Raw genomic sequence first — 24,571 nt, 5'->3', positions numbered from 1 at the left:
AGTTGCATGTAGAGAGTACTGTAACACTTCATAGTCTAGCACTATGGTATTTGTAGAAGTAGTGCAGTTTAATCTACAGTGTGTTGGAGGCACATTAATACATACAGGCTACCATTGCAAGACTAGGAGGACTGCAAGAAAGCTACATGCACTGATGTTCCTCCTTCCTATCATGGAGTCATTACATGAAGTTAGATTTTGTCTAGTGAGTTTAATACCATTCAAGAGTTAACTATCTTCTCAACTGTGAAGGCAAGCATCCTATCATACTGTATCCATGCCCACGGTTGAATACGTATTTTCTACCGGTTATGATTTCATAGGTCACAGGGCCAGAATGACAATCCACATTCAATTAGGGCAAGTTACTAAGAATTATGAATAATGTACAAATTCCACCCACCACACATTGATTATAGAACAGCAATTGTTGACAAAAACGCTAGAAAAATGACAAGGGAGTCACAGTCTGAAGGAAGTGTGTGGTACTTCTAGAGATAAACACCATATAGTCACTTCCTCCAGTAGAGCACAAGGAAGATTCTTACACAGAAAGCCTGAATAATGTAAAACACCCTGATACATGTTATGGCAACTACCTGTGGATTATTTTCCCCCTCAAGTAAGTGCTTCATGCAACTCTGGATGAAATATGATCTGCTAATGGCTGTTATAGAGCTGTGAAAAAAGCTGCTATTTCTCTTTGTTTTTCTACTTGGTAATGTGTGGCTAGGTTTTGAAACTACTGCTATCATATCACAGGTCACCTGCTACTCATTAAACCCTGAGTAAAGCATGGACACCCACATAATAAGGTATAGGAGGATGTCTGTTATGCACCTGGGTGTTAAAATTAACAAACAAATGGCACAAGATTTTGAAGTAACTAGTAATTTGGGGGTAGCCAATTTTTGACACCTTAAGTGTAGGTGCTCAGCACTTTCTGAAAATCAGGGCCCCTTTGAGGTGTCCCAAGTTGAGCACCCAAAACTGAGACTCCCAAAAATCACACCCATAGGTTTAAAGTTTCTGTTTTCTCTAGCTAATGCTATTTAAAAAGGAGACTATCAATAAAAACTGAATAGATTTTCTGTCTGTGAATAGTTTTCATATGGTAGGCCTTAATTTCATTTTAAAGTAGATTACAGTTTCAACCCTCCCACAATCCACATAATTATTGCAGAAGTTCATTTCCTGAAACTCTTCACCAAAACAGAGTTGTTTACTATCTGCACTGAAAACTTTGTCCAAAACATTTATTAGAATAAATTCTACATCTACCTCCTGCTTGAACAAACAGGATTCTACTGTCGCACGGGCTATATTTATAAATTACACTCCACCACACTAGTCTGTCACAATAGGCAGAAATAAATTAACTTTACGTGTATGTCCCACAAAATCTATACAAAAATGAAAGTCAGCATAGACCCTCTGTTTCCCAGTGAGAGACACGGAGATTGAAAAAGTCTTCTTACTATGTGAAGGGACAGACAAACATGTCGCAATATGTCACATTGTTTTTATTAACATTTTTCTTTATTTTACAAAGAGTGCATAAGTCCATTAAAAAAATGCATGGAGTTTAAAAAAAAAGAAAATGTAAAAATTAACAGGACAAATATTTCACAACGTAAAATAGTTTTATCTGGTGAATTCAAACAATCATTAAATATACTTCCATCATACAGAAGTGTTACTTCAATATATTACCAGGTTTACTGATTAGTTACACAAGCACAACACTTTCTAGTAGCTACCTAGCTGTTAGAAGATCAACTTCAAGAATCACTGAATACAGTATGAGTAATTGAGTAATTTTTCATAACAGCCATGAGGCAGTCTAATATATATATATGTGAACAGAACAAGTTTGTGAGGTATTACAGTACACGGGAATCATTCCTCTTTGTTCTCTAATAAATAAATTCTTTTGTTAGCAGTTCCACCAATAAGTCAACTGCAGACATTGTCATTACAGTTTCAGTATAAGCAATTCCCTAATGGCCTTTGATTCAGATTTTCACTCTGTAAGAGATTAAAAAAAGTCAAGATGAATAAATAGAGTTTGATCCAAGACAATGGACATTAAGATAGATAGAGAGGCATTAAGATAGAGAGAGGCTCAAAAAGAAAGAGCAATATCCCATTACTATTCATATAAAAATCAGAAATGAGCTATGAAAAAAAGAGACAGGTAGGAACTTAAGCCTCTTAAGAGGATTAATTCCCCATCAAATAGAAACAATAAGGAATACACCAAGTAGCCAAACCCTTTCCTGACCCTGATATGTTCTCCTGTCCCTCTTCTTTCTGTTGTTTAAAGCACTTTAACACGCAGAATCCCCCAATGTTCTACACTTGTCATGTCTACATTACAAATACAGCACCATAGCTATACCACTGTAGCACCACAGCATAGATACTACAGCAGTGGAAGGGGTTTTTCTCCTGGGCTGTAGAAACTTGACCTCCCCAGGGGACAGCAGCATTCTTTTATTGACCTAGCTGTGTCTACAATGGGGGAGGGGAGCGCAGGTGCTACAGCGCTCTAGCGTGTGGATTTTTTCACAGCAACTACACTGACCTAACTTTTAAGTGTAGGCCAGACCTAAGAGAAAGGACTCAAGTAACTTCTACTCCTTTCTCTCTTCCACACAAGATCCTCTAACTTCTTGTCCTTCCCCATCCTCTAAAGTGAGAAACAGGAGAAATGTCAGGGGGGCCAACAGATGCATGCATGCTGCTAGCCCACTTCCTTTCATGTGCTCCATGATAGTTCATCTCAGACCCTACCAGAGTACCCAGTGTGCCCTGACCTCATCTGTTGCTGTCTCCAGGAAGAGAAAAACTGGGATAGTCAGAACTCATTGTAGGTGGGTCCTAATTCACCCTTTCAGCAGTCAGATATATTTGCCAGTGCTCCGTAACAGCTAGCTCAGACATTAGAAACAAGCCAGTTCCAACAGTGCTAACCATTTGGATTGTGGCTAATTCCTAGGTGATTAAATGGAAGGAAATTAAAAAGAAACATTAACTTTTTATGCAAGAGACATTTTCCCTAAAGAAGGACTTGCCTGTTATCTCCCATAGTTGCTATACAATTGGTTTTTCACTATCCTGTTTTTCTTCAGATTCTTCATCAGATCCTAAACAGGAAAAGAGTGAAATTATTAGTTTGGTAAGAGAAACTCAGAGTCCTTATTTAAAAATCAATTCAACTTATGAAGATACGGTTTTCCTAATGTAACCCACACATCTGGGTGTGGTGCTGTCCCATCTAGTGGCACTGAGACCACTTAGAGATTAATGAGTCTGCTCTACAGCCTGAGCGAACAGCCATATGGCTTTTAGCTTATGCAGTAGAGACTGAGACACTAAGCTCCAGAGGCCCCAGGTTTGATCCCGCCCGCCGATGACTGGGGTCTGTTGGCGTTCCCAGTTAAAATCCTGAACGAGCCCCCACTTGTAAGACTCTGAAGCTCGGGATGCGCTTTCTCAGCGAGGGGAAGTATGTAACCCACACACCTCCTGGGTGTGGTGTTCTGTCACAGCTAGTGACACCGAGACCACTTAGAGAGAGAGACTAGTGAGTCTGCTCTGCAGCCTTAGCTAAGAGGCATACGGCTTTTGGCTCATGCACTAAGCTCCAGAGATCCCGGGTTCGATCCCACCCACTGACGACTGGGGTCTGTCGGTGTTTAATTTAAAATAAGAGATTTTAGTGTAAAATGGAAATGCTAGTAAAGGCCTAAGTAAAGTATTTTGTAAGCATCAGGTCATTAGTAATCCAAACACCATTACTGAAATAATGGTATTAATTTATATGACATGTGAAGACTGAACTAATCAGAATTATCACAGGACAGTTGTGACCACCATTGGTAAATTATTAACCCTATTTTAAAGACAGGACTACAAAGAGGTTAAATTACTTACTCAAGATCACAGAATGCATTAGTATCAGAGATGGGGTTAGAATTCTGGAGATCTTTGCTCCCAGTCTTAAGCTCAAACCACTGTACTACACACATCTATAATCAGTAAACCCTTTAGAGTTGTGGTGGGCCCTTTCTATATCCCCACCTAGAACCTCAACCTACTGTGCCATATTGGAGGAAGTGTCCCTTCAGAATCTAGTGCCCACTCAACAGGGCAAGTCCACTTGACTGACCCTTATTCTGTCTCACTGTGCCATCCCATATACGATTAGGGTAAATGGGCCTACAGAAGGTTTTTCCAGAGGCTAAGAATTTGTTCTGTAACCATGCCCAGCTAGGTGACAAGCTACAATTCTAAATTCATTCATTGATGAGATTTTCTGACTTTAAATTACACATCCCATCCTCCAAAAAAAAAATTCTTTAACTTTAAGGCTGTTTCTAGACCAATACTCAAAAACCGCAATGTTGCTATCTAGATTAATTAACATGTAAGCCAATGTGAGGAAGAATCTGTAGCCTAGCATGCAAACTATATTTTTTTGTTACATAAGGTCCTAGTTTGGACCAAGTGAGAAAAGAGGAAACAAGACCAACGTTAGAGCTAATTCACTGGAAGTTTGAAGGCCACCTTCACTGTCTATCAGTCTCATCTCAAGCATCTCCCTCTCCTGGTCTCCCATCATCAGCTTGCCATCTCTTCATCTGGACCTCATCTCTTTGCCTTTACTGCAAATATGCTGGCATATCCCAGATGAAATGGCTTAGCTGGACACAGTTCTGTACCTCCCATGCAGCACTTCTTCTCACTAACTGACAAGAGATACTCCGAACAGCTCAGTCACTTCACTAAGGTACAATACTATATTAGCAGAACTAGGTGGACCTCCCAATGCTGTGTGGATACTAAACAGGTCAGATGAGGACTAGCAAATAGAAGTTCTGTAGCTATGTTTCGAGTTATAGATTCCTTTGTCCCCACCACACCTGGCAATGAACACTGCCTGTGGCTAGTGAGAAATTTCTCAGCCTCTGAACCATTCCAGCTTTGAGTATGTGTCTTGAACAGTTATTTTTCCTGTGAGAATCTCATTTGTTTGTAACTGTTTATGATGAAAAATGCCTGGGAAACTTACTCTGGAGATCTGTGCCACTATCTTAAAGCCAGATTGTGGACCACAACAATAATGCTGTATTTTTCACATGAAATCTGTGGTAAAAAGCCACAGAGCCTGGAGGGAATTTTTTTTTAACTAAACTACTTCAAATCATTAAAATTCTTTGTCGTGGTTCAACTGCCTCCATTATTTTGAAGTTGAAATTTAAAATAAACTGTAAAAATCTAACTGCTGCCTGGCTCAGTTAGCACCTGCTCTCACCACAATGGTTATTCAGCATCCATTAGCTGCTTGCTGAAGATAAAGGGGCTGTTAAGTACAGTAAACTGAAACTGAGCTATTCCTCTTAAAAGGACACAGCTTTACATTTTTGAAAGGACTAACTTAAAAATATTTCATGTTCCTCTAAGGCACCCTTCAAGGGCTTGTCTACACAGTACCAGAAGGGTGTAAACTATAAAGTGTTCCCATGTGTTGTACTCTAACTGCCCCATGTAGGCCCTGTTGACTCGCGCTAAAAGATTCGTAATGCGTGTTGATGTAGTCCCATATGAAACAGTACTGCATTAACACGCATTAGGAAGCGTGTTAGAGCGAGGCAGGAGGGTCTACATGCAGAGTGCAATATTTTAGAGCACTCTAGAGTTTACTCCCCTCTGGTGCATGTGGCCATGCCATGTAGAGAAGCCCTAAAAATTTAAAACAAAAAAGTGTAAAGGGTTTTTCTGCTCTCCTGTTTGTCTTTTTAGCATAGAAAAAACTGATTAGCAAGGGGAGCGTTGAAAGGAACTATACGTAAAGCTATCAGAGGCACAAAGGAAATAAACAGAGAATTTTTTTTTTTTACCATCTTGTAGTTACAATAATCACTGGTTTTACTTTTAGCAAGAGTAGGTACAGAATTTTCAAACGTGTGATTTTCAATTAAGAGTGTCCCTTAAACTTCTGTGCTATGTTTATTGCACAGCTTTCCCAATGGACTGTAAACTACTTTGTGACATTCTAGACCACCACCTAGATATACACTGAAACATTCCGATTTATTATCTCTTACATTAATTATATCCCAGTGTTGCTCTTCATTCTCTTTTTAGTCTCTCTTCATTGACAATGAAAAATATGGTCATCAATTTATATCTCCAGTGATACTGCCTATACTATTTCTGAGTTTAAATTTATTGGCTGAGCTTGCAAAAGCCTTATACTCAACTTGACAGCATTTCTCTGTTCATAACTCAATATCTTTCAATTCTAAAATTTCAAGAAATGTTCTTGGCATCAATGGCCAGACCCCTATTGATTTTGGGGAAAACTGGAAAACCAGAATGGGGAAAACGAGGGATAACACTTTAAGCACCTCTACAACAGTCTACAGGTCAAACAACTGGTTGCTGGCACCCAATAATGCCTTCCAGCATGACAACACCCTATCTAATCTCTGCTTGTCTTTCCAATACAGTAACATATTGACACCCTGAATGATACATCTCCCACAAAAATCATAATGGTATAGAGAGGAATGGGGGGCATGCAGGTGGGGAAATGCACACAGCCCCTGGGGGGGGACACAATGGAGATTCACATAAAACCCTCCAGGGAACATGGCATAGGGGGAGAGAAGAATGGTGAGCACATAATTTTTGGAAGAGGAAAATTGGAAGGACTTTGGTATGGGGTGCACACAGAGCTGTTGCTTTGGGAGAGAATGGTGGACCCTGGCATAGAGGGATAGAGGCATGGGGCACACAGAATCCCTATCAGGATTGGGGGGTGGGGGGAGTCCCTAAAACAGAGAAGGATGGGAAGATGACAGACAGGGAGCTTGTGGGATGGAATGGAAGAATGCAACGATCCCCTGGTTGTGCAATAATCTTGGCTCACACAACTTAAGGAATCCATGACAGCAGTAAGGATCATTTCTAGAATGAGTATACACTTCAGCATACCTTTAAAAATCCCAGTTTCAAAGGTTGCTATGAAACCCCAATTCTCTTGTCTGTAGCAGTACACTGGACAGCACATCCCTATTTTTTTTTTAAAACTCTGTTTTTCTGCCACTAGATTGGATACCACTGCTTACTTCTGACAATCTACCCAAAATCTACTAGAAGCCAGATTAGACCAGTGGATATTTATTATAATTTTCTAAAATATCTTCTGATTTAAAGTTATCTGTATGACTTATTTTTACTCTATGCATCTTTCCGTGATTCTACAGGCAAGAAAGAATGCAGCATTGTGGATTTCAAAATAAGGTTACAAGGGTAACAATGCAATACTTCCCATACTCAGCCTGTATTCTTAATGTCTCAGAATTACAACCTACTAGATAGAATATATCGCTCAGATACAAGGTGCCACAAGTACTCCTCATTCTTTTTGCTGATACAGACTAACACGGCTACCACTCTGAAACAGGTGACTCAGTACATGGGTACAGGAGCAATTGGCTGTTTTATTCTGTGCTCTACATTGTCCTAATGCCTCTTACCACCACTAGATGGAACTATACGACAGCTATCTTTATTATATTATGCTGCTAAACAGTTTAACCTTATACTGTACTAAATTCAGCAGTTAATATCCCATCTTCATTAATATATCATCATTATAACAAGATCATCCTTGATTATATTGCACTTTTGTTCCTGAGTGATACTTCTAGATTAACCTCCACATAACATGCAAAATAACTGTCAATAGTAGCCTAATGGACATAAAATACTGTATTTATCACCAATACAAAGTTATAAAAAAGTGGATATGTGATCGTCCCATGTAAGTTTCTCCTTCGTACAGAGATTGCCACTGTGACCTCTAGGTTGTTGCTCCTTATTACAGGTACCTCCACCCCACAGGTGGTTACTGAAGCTTTTGTTACCCTGTCTAAATCCTGTACAAGCCTCTCTCAGCCCAGTGAAAGATTTCCTAACCTGTAACTCTTCCTCAAAGCACCTGAGAACTGAAGCATTCTTTATGTAGATTTCCTTAGTGCAGGAATACAGCTATGAACAACTGCAAAGACTTTCTCCTCTTTGTTGCACTTTCAATAGCACAAACCAAAGTTTGATTTCCAAAAATTCAGGGTTTAATTTTAATGGCTTGGAATACATCCAAGGAACACCGTAGGTGCCCTGGGGCAAGCATGGGAGAGGCCTGCCGCGGAAAGGACCAGGCTCACTCCAATCACTGGGGTGACCACTGCATTGCTCTGATCTTGCTGCAGCAGCAAGATAGCAGCAGAGGGACTGAGATGGGATTGCTTCCAGGAAGTGTTCTGTTAGGTGCCAAAAGCCATTCAGCCAGCTATCTTCAACAGTGTAAAAAGACCAGCAGTCCAGATTCCTGACAGATGAGCTCCTCACAGAAATCTGAGACAACTGTTTTTGGTTTTTTTCCCCCCATGTGACAGGACAGAGAGCTGTGAAGAGTCTCTAATGGAACTGTAAGGGTAGCAACTCAATTAACCTGTAAAAAATAATGCCAAAGTATACCTTTATAAAGCACACCTGACAAAATCGCAGGAAGATATTTATAATATTTTGCAGATGGCGATATTTGATTTGATTTCATATTTTAAAAGGTATGAACAGACAGCATGAAAGTGAAGTCCTATTTTGAAAAATGACTAGTGTGGTATTGTGGGGTTCCATATTTGTTTCTTAAAGAATTCACCTGTAGTTCATTCTACAAGTAAACAGATGACAGTGTATCTGCACTCCTTGCAAACTCATCCTTAAATCAGATAGTAAAGCTGTTTCTTTCTGGCTTGTGTCTAGTCACCTCTTACACTGACCCAACTGAGGTGCACCTTAGGCCTAGTTAAGATGCAACTGAAGTCTGCCTCAACAAAACTCAAACTATAACACTTCGGGCTAGTCTACACTACAGTGCTACATCAGTGCAGCTGCACCATTGTAGAATGTCTGGTGACGATGTGCTATGCCGAGAGGAGAGCACTCTCCCATCAGCATAATTATTCCACCTAAATGAGAGGCAGAAGCTATGCTGGTGGGAAAGTGTCTCCTGCAGACATAGTGTGGTATAGACACCGCTTTAAGTGAAAGTAAGTTATGTCGCCCTGAACGACGCAAGTTACATCAATTTAAGCAGTAGTGTAGACAAGCCCTTATTTCCGTTCAGATTTTCTGATGACAAGAGAGCAAGAAACCCCTTGATCTCAAGTTCTGATCTGTTTTAAATTTGTTGGCCTTTCAGTTTAATTGACTGTTATACATAATACAAAAGCAAGATGATAGGACTCGGACTTCCCTACTCCATTCATTATTTTATATACCACTATCATATCTCCTCTCTGAACTTATTTAACTAAACAGATCTAAAAACCAGATATCTAAAGAACAGGTTTTATATTTCTTGACACTACTAGAAAAGGATTTTTGAGATTATTTTAAGTGTCAGACTGATCAGCTGACATATTTCAAAATAAATATAACTTCATATTATAAAGATTTATAGTAATGGATAAGTCTGCTATTTCTGCAGTGTTAAAATGCTACATGGAATTTTACTTGCAACAAGTGCCTAACGTATTGTAGCAAAAATTACAACAGAGAAGCGTAAATTGCAAATTGATCGAATCAGATCGAACGCTGATAAATTAAAATCACCTTTTCTGGTACCAAAACTATAAAATTACTGTGTCACTGCCCTTTAGAGTGCCACTACTCTCTGTGGGAATCTGTAGGAAACCTAACAGCAACAGAAAATTATATTCTGCATACACACTCTGAACAAAATTACCTGCTGCAGATTCAGGAGGAGAATAAAACTGCCCATCAGAGAGGAGTCCAGGCTGAAGAAGAGCTGCTCGCTCAGACGCATCTTGCACCAGTAAGAGCCCTAAGAAAAGCAGACATTAGAAATGTGCATCACTATTACCACTATCAGTAGGAATATAAGGTACTATATTATAAAAAGTTTAGTTTCCATTGTGGTCTGTGTAAGTTGTGTTACTGCAAGATATTATTTCAATACAAAAGAATTCATAAAAAGTTAGGACTTACTCTTTGGTGTGTGGGATTTGTGGAGGAGAGATTATGCATTATAAAGAAGCAAAGAGTGCTGTGGGAAAAAAATGTCTGAATCTCTGACAGTCCTATTTGTTTTGATGATGAGGATAGGCAATTCTGAGTAAAGCTGAAGGGAATACCACCCAGTAAATAGGGAACACCTTCTAGTTATTAATTTGTGCCAATCATACCACTTTAGTTTAGAAAAAGGCAATACAATATATCCTTGCTAACTATGTTCTACTTATGGGAATGAATTCAAGTTTTGGGGTAGCAAAGAAAGAAAAATCATGCATAATAACCCTGGGTGGACTAGTACTGCCATTTGTTCCATTTACATTCAGCCAGTCTCAGAATCGCAGGTGTTGAATATGGAAGAGATACTAGGGCTTTTAATGCATTCCCATGCCAATGCAGGAATGCTCCCTACTTTTTTTTGGTACTTGAACAAATTCAAATTCCCCATCTTTTATTTTCTGTCCCATAGGGACTGCCCTGTTTTTTTAAAAATGTTACTGTCACTGAATCTGTACTAAACAATGAAATAACAAATGACAAATATAGTGTGATAATAGGTTATTTTCTAATCGGAGCTGAACCTTGTTTTCCATCTCAGCCACTTATTTGCAGATAGCAATTTATTCTGCCAACCAGTTCCTTGGGAGGCAACAATCTAAGAAACCAAATATTAGTGGCAAGTGGGAAAATGGAGACCAAAATGGGTATCACAGGTGATGAGTCATTAGGAGAATAAAAACAAAGGAGGAATTAAAAATGGGTCAGACCATTTAAAACCTCACCTGATGGGTAAACCTCAAAATTAGGCAGCTCAGTGCAGGGAAGCACCAAACACTTGGATGTTTACCTGCACTTCTTGGTTTACAAGACTGTTCTGAAAGTCTTACAAGAAGCAGCTCCCATGAGGTTTCCAGTGCTTTTACTTCTAGCATGTCTGGAAATTCTCTCCATATTTTAGCAGGAACCACAGACATACGTGAGAATCAAATATAATACAAAGAGTTAATCTCATTTTTTTCAAATCTCAAAATAAATGTGGGTTCTGTTCAAATGGATCAAGGTAGTTTTATCCAGGTGGTTAGCCCATGTCTAGTTATAATAAATACATGCATATGCATGTTCCTATTTATGAAAATATTTATCTAGAATCATAGTATCCTACATTCCATCTTTTAAAATACAGAAAAAGAAAACTACTGTACTTTCCATAATTCTTGCTTTAACTTAGAACACTCAACTATTTTTCTACGCAGCAAAGGCATTGTTAAAAATATTATATTTTTCTTCCCCAAAGTGGTGTAATTATAAAGATTATAGAGAATTCCTATTGTAGCAAGATTTAATATTGTATATTAAACATAAAAACACAGGACATATACAACCACAAACTTGGGGAGAAATCCCCAGATGTACTTAGCACTTGCAATTCTCAAATACAAGGAAAGAGTCCTGTGGAGCGTCTGAAGTAACTGCACAACAGTGCTCTACACCAGGGTACACAGTATTTTCTTTAAAAATATCGGTAGCTCGAACGAGAGCACACTGTACTTCAAAACAGAAGATTCCTTTAGAACAATACTATAACTATCTCCTTTAACCCGCCAAAAATGGAAAAAAATATTTAGTTTTTCAACAATTTCTATGAACTGAACCTCAAAAAGATGAAGGTTGCACATGTCAAATCTTTTCCTCACTTATGAGTATTCATTGTAAAAGACGTACTTAAAAATCCAGACTGCTAATTTTAAAACAATGCTTGACTTTGAATTCACCAGGCTGCTTAGTTGCTGGGATACTGTGTGATGTAAGTGACAGAATAAAAATAACTGGCTAATTAGCAAGGCAAAAAACGATGTGTTACATTTTCCTATTTAGTGTCCTGGGTTTTTTTAAATAAACAAACCCCTCTAATTTAATTATCTTCTTTTGGAAGGGAAAGGAGATTGAGAGGGTGAAAAGATTTGGTGCTCCAAGGTGCTGGATTAACTGTAACGTACTTTGGAGAGGAGAAACTGAGTTCCACTGTTGATGCCACTATCAAGATTTATTGATCTTAGAGGCAAACATTCACTTACAGTCACTTGTTTCAGACCAGATTTAAATTGTTTGTGTAAATGCAAAAGGTTCACTGTACTATCCAGTGCACTTTTTCAAGATCCTGCCCAATTAATGTTATCCCTTACCAAAAAAAATATAAAAATAAAATAAAATCAATTGTGAATCCCTCTACCCTTGCTCCATAAATCTGTAGGAAGTCTTGACGCTCCAAGCTCCTCCTCTGCCCCTCACTTGCCTCTTCTTGAAGGAGCAGCAGTTTATAGAATGTGTTGGTCCCATACTATGACAGTAGCTCCAGGAGCACTATTCTCTCCTTTCCCCATCCTTTTTCAAAAACAACTAGTGGCATCTGGTCTGTTGTGAACTCTTTTACTCCCTTCAAGGGAAGGAGCCAGCAGCTAAGCTCCTCACCCCACTCCACTCACCCAGCCAAAAATTTTACTTGCCCCAGCTACATGCAATGTTTTTTATTAAAAGATGTAAAGATATATGAAAATAAGACATGCTGGTGGGTTCATGACAAGTTGCCAATGTGGCCCTCCCATGAAGTGTAATTTTGGCATTCCTGAACTAGATAAGACAAAACACACTTCCTTCTGTATAGAAATTTTACGAGGGGAGAAAAGATAAGGATAAGACATTCAGTGTTACTGCAGCCGTGTTGGCCCCAGAATATTAGAGACAAGCTGGTTGAGGTAACATCCTTTATTGGACTAATAAAAGATATTACCCTCCCCCACTTTGTCTCAAGAATCAGATAAACTGCTAGAATCTGTGTCTCAAAAATCAGATACACTAGCAGTTTCTGAGTGTGATGGGGGAGAATACTCTTCTATCTTAAAAGGCAGAAAAAAAGTATGAGGTGGGCTGCAATAACAGGTGACTATAAGAAGTAAACTTACTGTTTTCTTCTTCTGCTTCTTGTGGTAACACTTTAAAATCCAGGAACCAGGTCTCTATCCAGGCAAGTATGAAGGATATAATGGGCAGCACATAGCCAAAAGCACCCTGGGAAAACAACTTGAAAAAACAAAACACCACATTTTTCCTCATAGAAAACCATGATTTTAAATAAATAAATTAAAATTTGATCTGAATACGTACCTTTGAGAGAATTACTTTTGCTAATAAAAAGGCACTGGTCACTGCTGTTGTAAACTGCAAAAGACAGTGTTAAAAATAGTTAAAACTGCACTTATAAATTGTGGATTTACTTTCTCAGCACAATACAGTAATTTATTAATCACTAAGGCATTACATCCAAAGTCCAGCAATCGCATTAAAATTTACCCAACAATTAACAAGGTCAGATTAGTAAGATTGAGGTGACAAGATGTTGAAACTTCAACTCAAATTAGATTGTCCAGGGGTGTAACCATTTTAATTTGGATGCCTCAAAACACCGGGATATTCATCTATTTCAACACAGCAGAGATGGTAACTTAGAAACTGTGCAGATACTGAGTTATTATAAATTGTAATTTAACTACATATTGATAGTTTGTGTAAATCACCACCCATTTAAAGAGATTATACCTACTTCAGAAAAAAATACACACAGCTATTACTCCAAATACCAACTCACCTACCCTGCTATTCATTTTGCAAGCCATTTTAAAGAATCAAACACTCATATACACTCATGACACTAAACTGGGAGGAGCGGTAGATATGCTGGAGGGTAGGGATAAGCTACAGAGGGACCTAGACAAATTAGAGGATTGGGCCAAAAGAAATCTGATGAGGTTCAACAAGGACAAGTGCAGAGTCCTGCACTTAGGATGGAAGAATCCCATGCACTGCTACAGACTAGGGACCGAATGGCTAGGTAGCAGTTCTGCAGAAAAGGACCTAGGGGTTACAGTGAACGAGAAACGGGATATGAGTCAACAGTGTGCCCTTGTTGCCCACTAGGTTAACAGCATTTGGGGCTGTATAAGTAGGGGCATTGCCAGCAGATCCAGGGACGTGATCATTCCCCTCTATTCGATGTTGGTGAGGCCTCATCCGGAGTACTGTGTCCAGTTTTGGGCCCCACACTACAAGAAGGATGTGGAAAAATTGGAAAGAGTCCAGCGGAGGGCAACAAAAATGATTAGGGGGCTGGAGCACATGACTTGTGAGGAGAGGCTGAGGGAACTGGGATTGTTTAGTCTCCAGAAGAGAAGAATGAGGGGGGATTTGATAGCTGCTTTCAACTACCTGAAAGGGGGTTCCAAAGAGGATGGACCTAGACTGTCCTCAGTGGTACCAGAACAGAACAAGGAGTAATGGTCTCAAGTTGCAGTGGGGGAGGTTTAGGTTGGATATTAGGAAAAACTTTTTCACTAGGAGGGTGGTGAAGCACTGGAATGGGTTACCTAGGGAGGTGGTGGAATCTCCTTCCTTAGAAGTTTTTAAAGTCAGGCTTGACAAAGCCCTGGCTGGGATGATTTAGTTGGGGATTAGTCCTGCTTTGAGCAGGGGAGTGGACTAGATGACCTCCTGAGGTCCCTTCCAACCCTGATATTCTATGATTCTATATAACTACTATATTTGGGTAAACAACCTAGAAAAAGACTTCAAGTGGCATAAATAGTGAAGTCTTTTTGGGGAGGTTTTGGGGGGGGGATTGCTAAGTGCAATAGGAGAGAATAAAAATAAATTTGTGAATGAAATTTGTGATCATGAAAGCAAGGGGCTAATGGTATTCACTTGACCTATACATACTGTGAACAGATACTATGCATCCTTCACTACATAGCTCTGCTAATGCACAATGGTCCAACATCTCTCCAAGTAATACCAATTTGCAGCAAACCATGTGGTTCTCTTCTGATGAGAACAAAGGAGATTTAAAATGAGATTCACTTCTTCCAGAAAAACTCCCAATCTGTTTTTGTATCTCCTCTAATGCTTACCACTTGTGATGGGTTTGGCTTGCTATCTCTCAGCCCCTTGTGTAAAGATGGAAGATGCAATCTACAAGTCAAAATTATAGGCAAGGGGATTTTGAGATGAACACATTTTAGAATAAAAAAATCACTAGTCCCCTCACATTCAGCAGCAATTTCTAGGATGTACACCTGTGGCAAGATGACAATGTACTTTTACTGAATTAAGAGACTCAGGCTCAGAGCCAGTCTAGTGGAAGACATATTGTATATTGCCCCTTTTGAAAACGTTCTACATAGAAATGCAAACACAGCCCATGAAACAAACATAGCAAGACAACATAGAAAAAATTGCTCTCTTGGATCCACAATACACCTCTACCCCGATATAACGCTGTTCTCTGAAGCCAAAAGATCTTACCGCATTATAGGTGAAACCGCATTATATCAAACTTGCTTTGATCCGCCGGAGTGCGCAGCCCTGCCCCCGCCCCCGGAGAGCTGCTTTACCGCGTTATATCCGAATTCGTGTTATATCGGGTCGTGTTATATTGGGGTAGAGGTGTATAATGAGCCAGCACTAGGTGCTTTATTATATTATAGTCTGCAGTATTCACTGTAAACCACCATATGGATGGAAGTATGAGTCAGAGCCATTAAATGTGTTAAATTCCCTCTCCTCTTCATATCAGTTACAGAAATAGCTGTGTTAATGAATTTTACTCCAATACACTCAAAAAATCTTTAAGAATTTCCCATTTTACAGGGCGCCTATGGGCAGCACTTTGAACCGGAGTATAGAACAAGATGAGCACAGTGACACATGCCTAAAATCTCAGGAAAGTGGAAGTGAGTACAACACATGAACTCAAGAGTTTGGGGCGGCAGCATGTAATTGAATATCTGCACACTAACTTTGGTATCAATATGGCGTTTTCCGTTTCCACAACCTTCCCTGAATAAAGCTGCCTAGTTTCCAATGGTTAACTGGATTTTTCAAACTCTGGTCTAAAGAAACCAAGTCAGATGGAACAAGAGGTTGTGAAGTGGCATGGCAAATACAGCAACATGTGCTAACCACAGCTTAGAGCATTATAAGAAAGTGTAAGGGGGGAAAAAAGGGTCTATCTACCTCCTCGCATTTTCACTTAAAAAAGGAATTGATAGTTGGAATTCTTCAAAGAATGGAAATGGGTCTTCAGGAGTCACTACCATATAATATTTGTATACCAAATAACGATCAGAAAAATTTTCAAGACCAGGACTCATTTGTTCAGCATGCTACCTCTTGCACATTCTTACATTTATTTTATTATATATAGATGCTTCTCAACATACTAATATTTGGAGCCATCTAAAATTTGTCAAAGTTTGACCCATTTCTAGTTAACTCTGTTGTGCTTGGCTACTACTCACAGCTATTGCCCACCAATGGCGCAGTCTGCACATTGCATATGCAAGTATTAACACGTTGAATCGAAAGACTGCCAGTAGCTGTAGAGAAAAGAAAAAAAATTGTTGGTTAATTCCAAATGTATAAAAAACAGCAAGATACTCAGCTGACTGAAAATACCAACTGCTTGTAATGTAGATGAACAGGACACCACAAAGAAAGGAATCTGGTTATTAGGAAAGCTTTGAAAATGGATTTGCTTATTAAGATATAAACTCAACATTTTGGCTTCACAGTTATAAAACACTGCTGTCAATTAGACTAAAATTAAGCATATGCATAAATATTTGCAAGATGAGGGCCTCCAAGCATGCACCAGTGTGACACCCAGCTGAAGTACATTAAATCTGCATACGTACCTGGTACACTTCTGTACAGTTCAGGACCTGAACATTTAAGCTTTTCAGATAGTTAATCTGCCAAATACCTAATGGGTTACTGTGTCAGTATATTTTAAATATTTAACCTTACAAATGATGGGATGGGGAGGAACATATTTATACAATGATTTCTGTAACTGAAGAATTTAAAAGGTTTATTGAAATAAAGGTTTTACAACTATTCATATAACTAGTCATCGTTATTTGTTTTCCTTTAGAGAATGCCTGCAATTTTTCATATGTGTTTTACTTGTTTTCTCTGTCCAAAAACTAGTCTTGAGCATTTGACATTTTCAAAGATCTATATAAATAATTTTTCCAGACACACAGTTATCCACATTTTACAATGGAAGAATTTGACACAGAGCACTTACGGAACCTGCCCAAGGCCAAAGAGTAAGTCAGTGGCACAGGTGTGATTAGAATTCTGAATTAGAGTTCCCAATCTTCCATTCCTGTGCTCATTCCTTGAGACTAGGACCCTATCAAATTCATCATCCATTTTAATCAATTTCCTGGCCAGAAGGTTTTTAATTGGTCAATTTCACATTTTCAGATGTTTACATCTGAAATTTCCTGGTGTTGAAACTGTGGGGGTCCCAACCCAAAAGGTACCTGGACATGGGTCTGATCTCCCCTGAGAGCAGTCGTGCAGGTGAGGAGGAAGTCCTATCCATCTCTAGCCCGGCTAAGACTAGCAGCTAGGAGCCCCTGGCTGGGGTGCTCCCAGCACCAAGGGGGAGTTCAGACCCACCTCCACAAGCCTCCTCAGGCTGCAAGAACCTCTGGGGCTGCCGTCCAGCCCCAGAGTTTCCTGTAGCAGGGGGAGGCACCCAGAGGTGGCTCTGATCTCCCCCCGAGAGTGGCTGTGCACGGGAAGGGCAAATCCTGTCCCTCCCTGGCCAGGACTCGCAGCTATGAGCCCCGGGCTGGGGCACTCCCAGCATCACAAGGGAGATCAGATTTTACGGAAAAGGGCTTATTTCACAGTCTGAGACACGTTTTTCATGGCCGTGAAATTGGTAAGGCCCTACTTGAGACCAGGCTACCTGTAAAGCATCATCTGTTCAAACGAGTTTACAAAAAAAGTTCACAAAACTTGAAACAGGAAAACACTTAAATTTAAGAGAATTGTCTTTCCCTTGGCAATTAAAATATCAAAGCTGAGAATAGCTCTGGAAGAACAACTGAGTCTAATCTAGCTTTAAGTATAAAGTTGAATAAGATTAATTACATTTGTGCTAGAGGCAAAAGTAGTTTTAATTGCAAGCTCTAAATCATTTATGGATTTCAATGTCTCTAATGTCTCCTATCAAGAGTTTTCCATTCCAAGTTATATGTTTTTCTACATAAGCAGCTTTAACTATAGGCTGGATTTATCAAAATGGAACAAAAAGATAGCTTTTTTTAGCTTTATGAGATGGGAGATACTGTGGGGGCACTGCTGAAGGTGGCATGGTGGGACAACTCTTGGCTGCTGGAGCAGTTGAACATAACAGCCATCTCATCCAAAGTGGTACAAGGCAGCACCAATGTGGAAATGCGAGCAACATTTTACACTAATTCCAGATGAGTAGTTTCGATGCATCCATCAGTGGTGGAACAACTGGTATGTAACAAATGCTGTGTCAACAATTGTTCTCTCTAGGGTAGACAAGGCCTAATATTACCTAAGAGGAATGAGGGTTATGGAAAAGAAAGAGGGCACAGCTTACAAATCCTGCTGATCCAACAACAAGAAAAAGCATTTATTTGCATGTGAATATCAGCATGGTTCATGCCGTGGAGAATGCTGCTCCCTGACTTTGTCCCCTTTGACACTGCCACAAAGCTGCAGTCTCAAAAAAAAAAGAGTGGAGGGCTTCTGTCAACCCATATGGAGAGTGAATGAGCAGTGGAGGTGCTGCTCCCCCCTCCTTGTTCCTAGTGCCTGTGTGTAGAGGGAAGCAAATGGGTCATTATGCCTACAGTCATCCATATTTAAAATAGAATCTAAACATAGATTTTAAATAAAAATTTTAAAAAATAATCTATTTTAGTTGAAATACATAAACCTGCAACAAACCTGACATATACAGATGTCAGCTACTGTCCTGTGATCAATTCTTCCCTCACTACTGCCGGATCTATTTCTGGAATATTGCCCAAACATAAGATTATACACCCTAATTTAAAGAGAGATGTGATTTAGAATACATTTTCCCTCTCTTTTAAATTACAAGAAAATCTAACCCTGGCACAGGACTCAAACTATGGGATAATAAAAGATAAGGCCTCTCTGGATAAAAAAAATTCCAGTTCTTGCATTAAGCATGTTTTAAAGACATTCTAAAACAAAATACTTACAAATATATCAAAATATGAAGAATGGTAGTCATACTGCAGGACTTCCTTCTCTAAAGTAGTCTCAATGCCCCCATTTACCTATAAAAGAACAAATGAGTCGTAGCATTTATAGCTTCAGAAAATGGGAAATTACTGAAATCAAAACACTTGCCATTTTCAACTGTACAAGTAACGGTTTCAAAGCATTTCTCTGCCTGACTTCTAGACAGTAAACATAGAGGCCAGAAACGTTACTATTCTAGAAACATCATTAGGGAAGTGGCATCGTTACAAATGTTCTTTTTTCCATCAAAATGCATTTAGCATTTTCCAAAAGTCTAATGGGTCTAAGATTATTACTATTTTTAATGACTGTATGGCCTACTGAGGCTACCTTCCCAATTCTCAACCTGAGATAACAGTGAAGAAATTGTTGGTGGAAGACATAGTCAGACCTATGTATTTTGCCACCTTTCATGGGCAGGAAACCAAAATTCCTTACATGTCTAACAATCAGAATAAGTTATTTCACTCTATCAACGTAAAACAAGAGACCAATAAAAAATTACCAGCTATATCTGTGTTGGGACAACAAGTTCTCTTTCCATCTTCCTACTCCCAAGATGCATCTTTTTTCATTAAGACCTTGTGTTCAGATTATTTTCTCTACTACTCTTTAATGGCCTGCTGCTATTTCATTGTCCTTTTTTTTCTTTCCCTTTGTTAAGCCTCCTTTTATCATCACCTCACTCAACATTCCCCTGCCAATCATAAGCTGACTAGTCCAAAGAACTTTCTCATGTAAAAAACCACTATTTTAAATTCTCTCACAAAGAACATCAGGACAGAATAACTTGGGAAAAAAAATTCTCTTCCTCTTTCTCCTTTACTGTAGTGCTATCTGTTGTCTACTACCAGGACACAATAGTGCTCCCCCACTGCAGTGCAGTAACAGCAAATCTTCATCAATTTGCACTACTTCCTGACTCCACACAGGGAAGCACTATCACAAACACCGCTACTAAATGACTGTTTCAGCAGATAGCGTCTTGCAGTTTCTCAAAAACAGTGGTTAGCTCCCCTGACTTCCCCTGTTTTCTGATGATCATGATGGAGCTACAGAAAGCAGCTCTAAGCCATCTCCATTTATGGCCCCCTTAAAAGTTAGTTAATTTCTAAAAATTTACTTAATTTTAAAAAAAATCTTAGAGGAGTTTATCTGTTAAAATGAGATCAAGTATTAATTATTAACTTCTTGGGCAGGTCACTTGAGGTCTACCTGTTTCCCTATGTGTATGTAGGGAATGGCTTGGTTTTTCAGTTTCAAATATATCAATATTTTAATATACTTATTTAGGATTTAGCTTTTCTGTTGACAGCACCTCAGAATTTAAAGATTTTAAGTTGACTCTGTAAAAGCATTCACATCATACTAGAAAAAGTGAAGCGCAGGAGTCCCTTTCACTAGCACTTGGGTCCAATGAGTCTACTTTTTGCATTTCTGTCGTGCTTTTTACCTACCAAACTCAAAGCTTTTTATAATGGTGGATAAAGCATAATTTTAAAGCTGGGGAATTCAGGAAACTAACCCAGGTCTCCATAGTCCTCTCCCTGTGCACTATACTATGGAAATAGAGACAAAAAATAATTTATAATGAAACTGAAATGTTTGCTGCTTTAATATTCATGGCAGCAAAAGCAACAACTGCTTTTCAAACAAATAGTTGATCATCTTAAATTTTAAAAAAAATCACAGCCTGTCAGGAGGACAAAATGCCTGCACCATTTATCTTTCCCAGATTAGCACAGTATTTTTAGTTCAATGAATTGTTAATTCGCCTGTTGCAAGCTACAAGCATTTGGCTTCCTCACACACTTCTTAGTACACTACATTCAAAATCCAGTCCAGGCCTTCTCTCTACGCTTGATTTCCCCCAGCATTCCTTCCCCAGGAATTTCAGACCCAACTCTAGGTCCTCTTCTCTCTAGAGAGCCACTCTTACATACCTTATATTTGTCTGGTAAATACGAATAACTTGCAAAAGACTTCTCAAACAGAGTCACCACCTGGCAACAGAGCAGGGTTTTCAAACACATTTTTCCAGTCTTTTACAGTTACTCTACTCAAATACTTTAGCTGTTTCAGAACATACATTGAAAATGTGTATGCTCGGAGGAAGAAACAAGGGGAACACTGCCTGCAAGATATATAGCAGTTTGACAGGTCATTTTATTTCTAAGATTAAACATACATCCCTACAGAATTTAAAATATAAAACTAATGAGGATTTATTTTGGCCATGTCTCAACACAGATATTAAAAGCATGCATTCTGATGGGAAAGAGAAAAACAACTCTATTCAGACAATAAGACTGATCACATGATCACTACTGGAATTAAATTGGGATGTAGTACAATGAAAAAAAACCCATGTAGCTACAATGTTGATGTATATGCAACACAAGCACCTCTTATCTCAATCTTTCCGTTGTTTTTTTTTTTTTATTTATTTTAGATTTGCAACAAAAACAAACACCTTTTTCTGGAAGGTGGGGATGAAAAAAATTAAGAACCCAAATCCAATCCAATCCAACCTCGTGAAAATGGATTACTATTACTTATAGAATACAAATATTGAATTTAATGAGACTTGCACAGTAACAGCTAACTCATGTATCAGAGATGAACAAGTTACATGGCTACCATTATTACACTGTTCATAGTGTAAAAAAATTGGTATGGATAAACATGAACAATTCAGAGTGGGTTCTAAATCCAAGATTTGGAAAACCTAAAGTCTGCATTCCAGAGAGTTATATGTTTTAAGGCCCAGTATGATCATCTGGTCTGACCTCCTGATGGGCTTGGAGAACAAGGCTCCTTTTGCCAGGCAAGACAACATGCCTGCCAATCCAGACTCATGAGACTTTGGATGTTTGACAGCTGGAACAGAACGTTTGGATTCTCACCTGAACCATTCAAGTGTAACAGTATGTTGTTGCAAAGCCAAAGAAAAGTCCACATGAAAGACAATTATGTTAACTGCTTAATTTCTAAAGTAGCACAATCTGAAATCACAGAGGTAGTGGCTGTCTGACAGGAAGAGTGCACTGTTAAACTCCTCACATATGCACAGGACCAGAACTAAAGTAGGGAGAGTGCACAGATATTATAGACAAAGGAGGCTAAAGGGCAGGGAACAGAAGGAGACTGGACGCCTCCCAATACTATGTCATCAACACCCTTCCCCTCCTATCCCTCACACAAGCCAATACAACCCCAAACACTTTCATCCCCTTCTCTCAATTTGAGCTCTAAAATGCTCTTCCAATTCTCAGAGACAACTTGCCAAAAATCCTTCCTTCTGCACACTGTCCTCTTGCATCTATGCACCTTTATGATAATTAATAAAGATGCTAAGTTTATAATATAAAAAACTTGGGGAATGCTATCCAGCCTGAACAAAAGCCTTTGAAAACAGAACTGGGGGAGAGAAACAGTAAAAAAACCAAGAGATAGCTAATATGCCATTTTATCACTTGACATAATCATAGCACCAAAAGTTTAAAAATATCCTGATGTGTAAGCACTTCAGCCTCAGGAAGGGAACATGTTAATACGGTCAGGCGAAAAACATTTGCAAATAAGCACAAAAAAAAAAAAAAAAAAAAAAAACACTTCCTCTTCCTCCTCCCTCCCAGCACTCCTACCAAGCAATCCGCTCTGACTTTTGCTGCTACTTATATTAAACTACCAAGTGTTCAACAACAATTGGCGATGCTAACCAGTCTGGGTCCAAAAGTGGCAGTCATGTCCAAGAAACATTTTCTGGTTTATGAAAAGGCTGGCATCGTCTCCAAACCTCACTAGTTATCCACCAGTGAGGAAGCCAGAACATAACAGACTCTATATCAATTGCACCAACACCCAGTGTTTAAAAATCAAGAGTTGGACACCCCCCCAAGTCATGAGACTAGCTTAAAAATCATGATATTTTAAAACTTTTTTAAAAACCACTCTGTCTTTTGATCTTGTGATGTTGGAGGGTTGACGGGTTTTTTACTTTTTTACTAGAGGAAGAATTACAATAAAACATTACCATACTATATCATACATCACTTATTCAGGATCAGGTGAATAATCAAAGAACCTGGCTAGAGATTCTGCCTTGCTGGCTGGGAAGCCCTCCAACGCTGAATACTCTAGAAAGGGCAACAAAATTTCTAAATATCTATCCGCCTTTTGGTGCTTCTCTTGTGAATGCACTTGGTGCGCAAACTTATCCATTACAAGGATAGTCCACATTTTACTATACCACAATTCCATAGGAGGAAGGATCACATGTTTCCAATTATGTGCAGTACAAAGATTAGCAGCTAACAAATAAACAAAATAATTTGACATTCTGTTTAAAATGTAGATCTTTTACTGGAGCATTAAGTAAGCAGGACATGGGATCTCTAGGAAGCCAGCATTTAATCATAAAATGAATCTCTTTAATAACTTCCTCCCAAAACAATCTAATTTGGGACACAACCACCACATGTGCAAGTATGTTCTCCTTTCTCTGCAACACCTCCAACAGAGCACCTCCTTAGTTGCAAAAATATGATGGATATTAACTGGGTAAATGCCATTTATACAGTAATTTATTAAAAAATATTCATAAGCTATAAAAATTGAAAATTGGATATCCCCTTTCCCACAAAGATCCACTCATCTAGATCAATCTTTTCATCTGGGTTGTTTCCCTATTGACATCTTTTACAATCAAAATAGTGTATCTCTAAGAAATTAAATCTTTTGTTTCAGCTTGCTCCTGGGTCAAACTCCTCAAAAATGTGGTTAAAGGTCCAAATAGAGTCACCTCATATCCCAGTTTCACAATAAAATGTTTCACTTGTAAATACTGAAAATATGGGATCTTTACATTATTACATACCTCTTCGTATGATTTCAAATTCAGGACCTAGAAACAGCTGTTTGAATTGAGTAATCTCAGTGCTTACCCACAACAAACAGCCACTTTGACATTTCTGAGGATACATTCCAGATTATTAATCAAAGTAGTTAAGGGAGAAGACCTCAGCAAGAGCAAAATTAATATATTTAAAAAATTAATCTTAGAACAAACTTGGCACAAGGAAAATATTTTGGTTTTTCAAATAAAACAACTTTGGCCGATAGCACCCCTGAGGAATCTCTCTCAGGAGAGATGAGCAATGCAGGAAAATATTATTTTCAATGTGTCACGCGGTAACAAGCTAAACCAGGGGTCGGCAACGTTCGGCACGCGGCTCGCCAGGGCAAGCACCCTGGCGGGCCGGGACAGTTTATTTACCTGCTGACGCAGCAGGTTCGGACGATCCTT

The 24,571-nt window shown here is 38.9% G+C and overlaps 1 protein-coding gene across 2 annotated transcripts in view; it reads right to left on the bottom strand.

The window, feature by feature from the left end:
• Positions 1 to 1,502: 1,502 nt before the first annotated feature.
• STARD3NL (STARD3 N-terminal like) overlaps positions 1,503 to 24,571 on the bottom strand; it is a 42,195-nt gene continuing 19,126 nt past the window's right edge. For both annotated transcript variants that reach the window (XM_034761226.1, XM_034761227.1), the window contains 7 exons: positions 19,221 to 19,298; positions 16,458 to 16,535; positions 13,273 to 13,326; positions 13,071 to 13,188; positions 9,824 to 9,922; positions 3,078 to 3,149; positions 1,503 to 2,028 (listed from right to left, as the gene is read on the bottom strand). In XM_034761226.1, coding sequence (XP_034617117.1) covers positions 3,097 to 3,149; positions 9,824 to 9,922; positions 13,071 to 13,188; positions 13,273 to 13,326; positions 16,458 to 16,535; positions 19,221 to 19,298 — 480 coding nt within the window. In that variant the 3' untranslated portion in view covers positions 1,503 to 2,028; positions 3,078 to 3,096. The remainder of the gene's footprint in view (positions 2,029 to 3,077; positions 3,150 to 9,823; positions 9,923 to 13,070; positions 13,189 to 13,272; positions 13,327 to 16,457; positions 16,536 to 19,220; positions 19,299 to 24,571) is intronic.

Source organism: Trachemys scripta, chromosome 2 (assembly GCF_013100865.1).
Source record: "Trachemys scripta elegans isolate TJP31775 chromosome 2, CAS_Tse_1.0, whole genome shotgun sequence".
NCBI lineage: Eukaryota > Metazoa > Chordata > Testudines > Emydidae > Trachemys > Trachemys scripta.
This window is presented reverse-complemented; position numbering and strand designations above follow the sequence as displayed.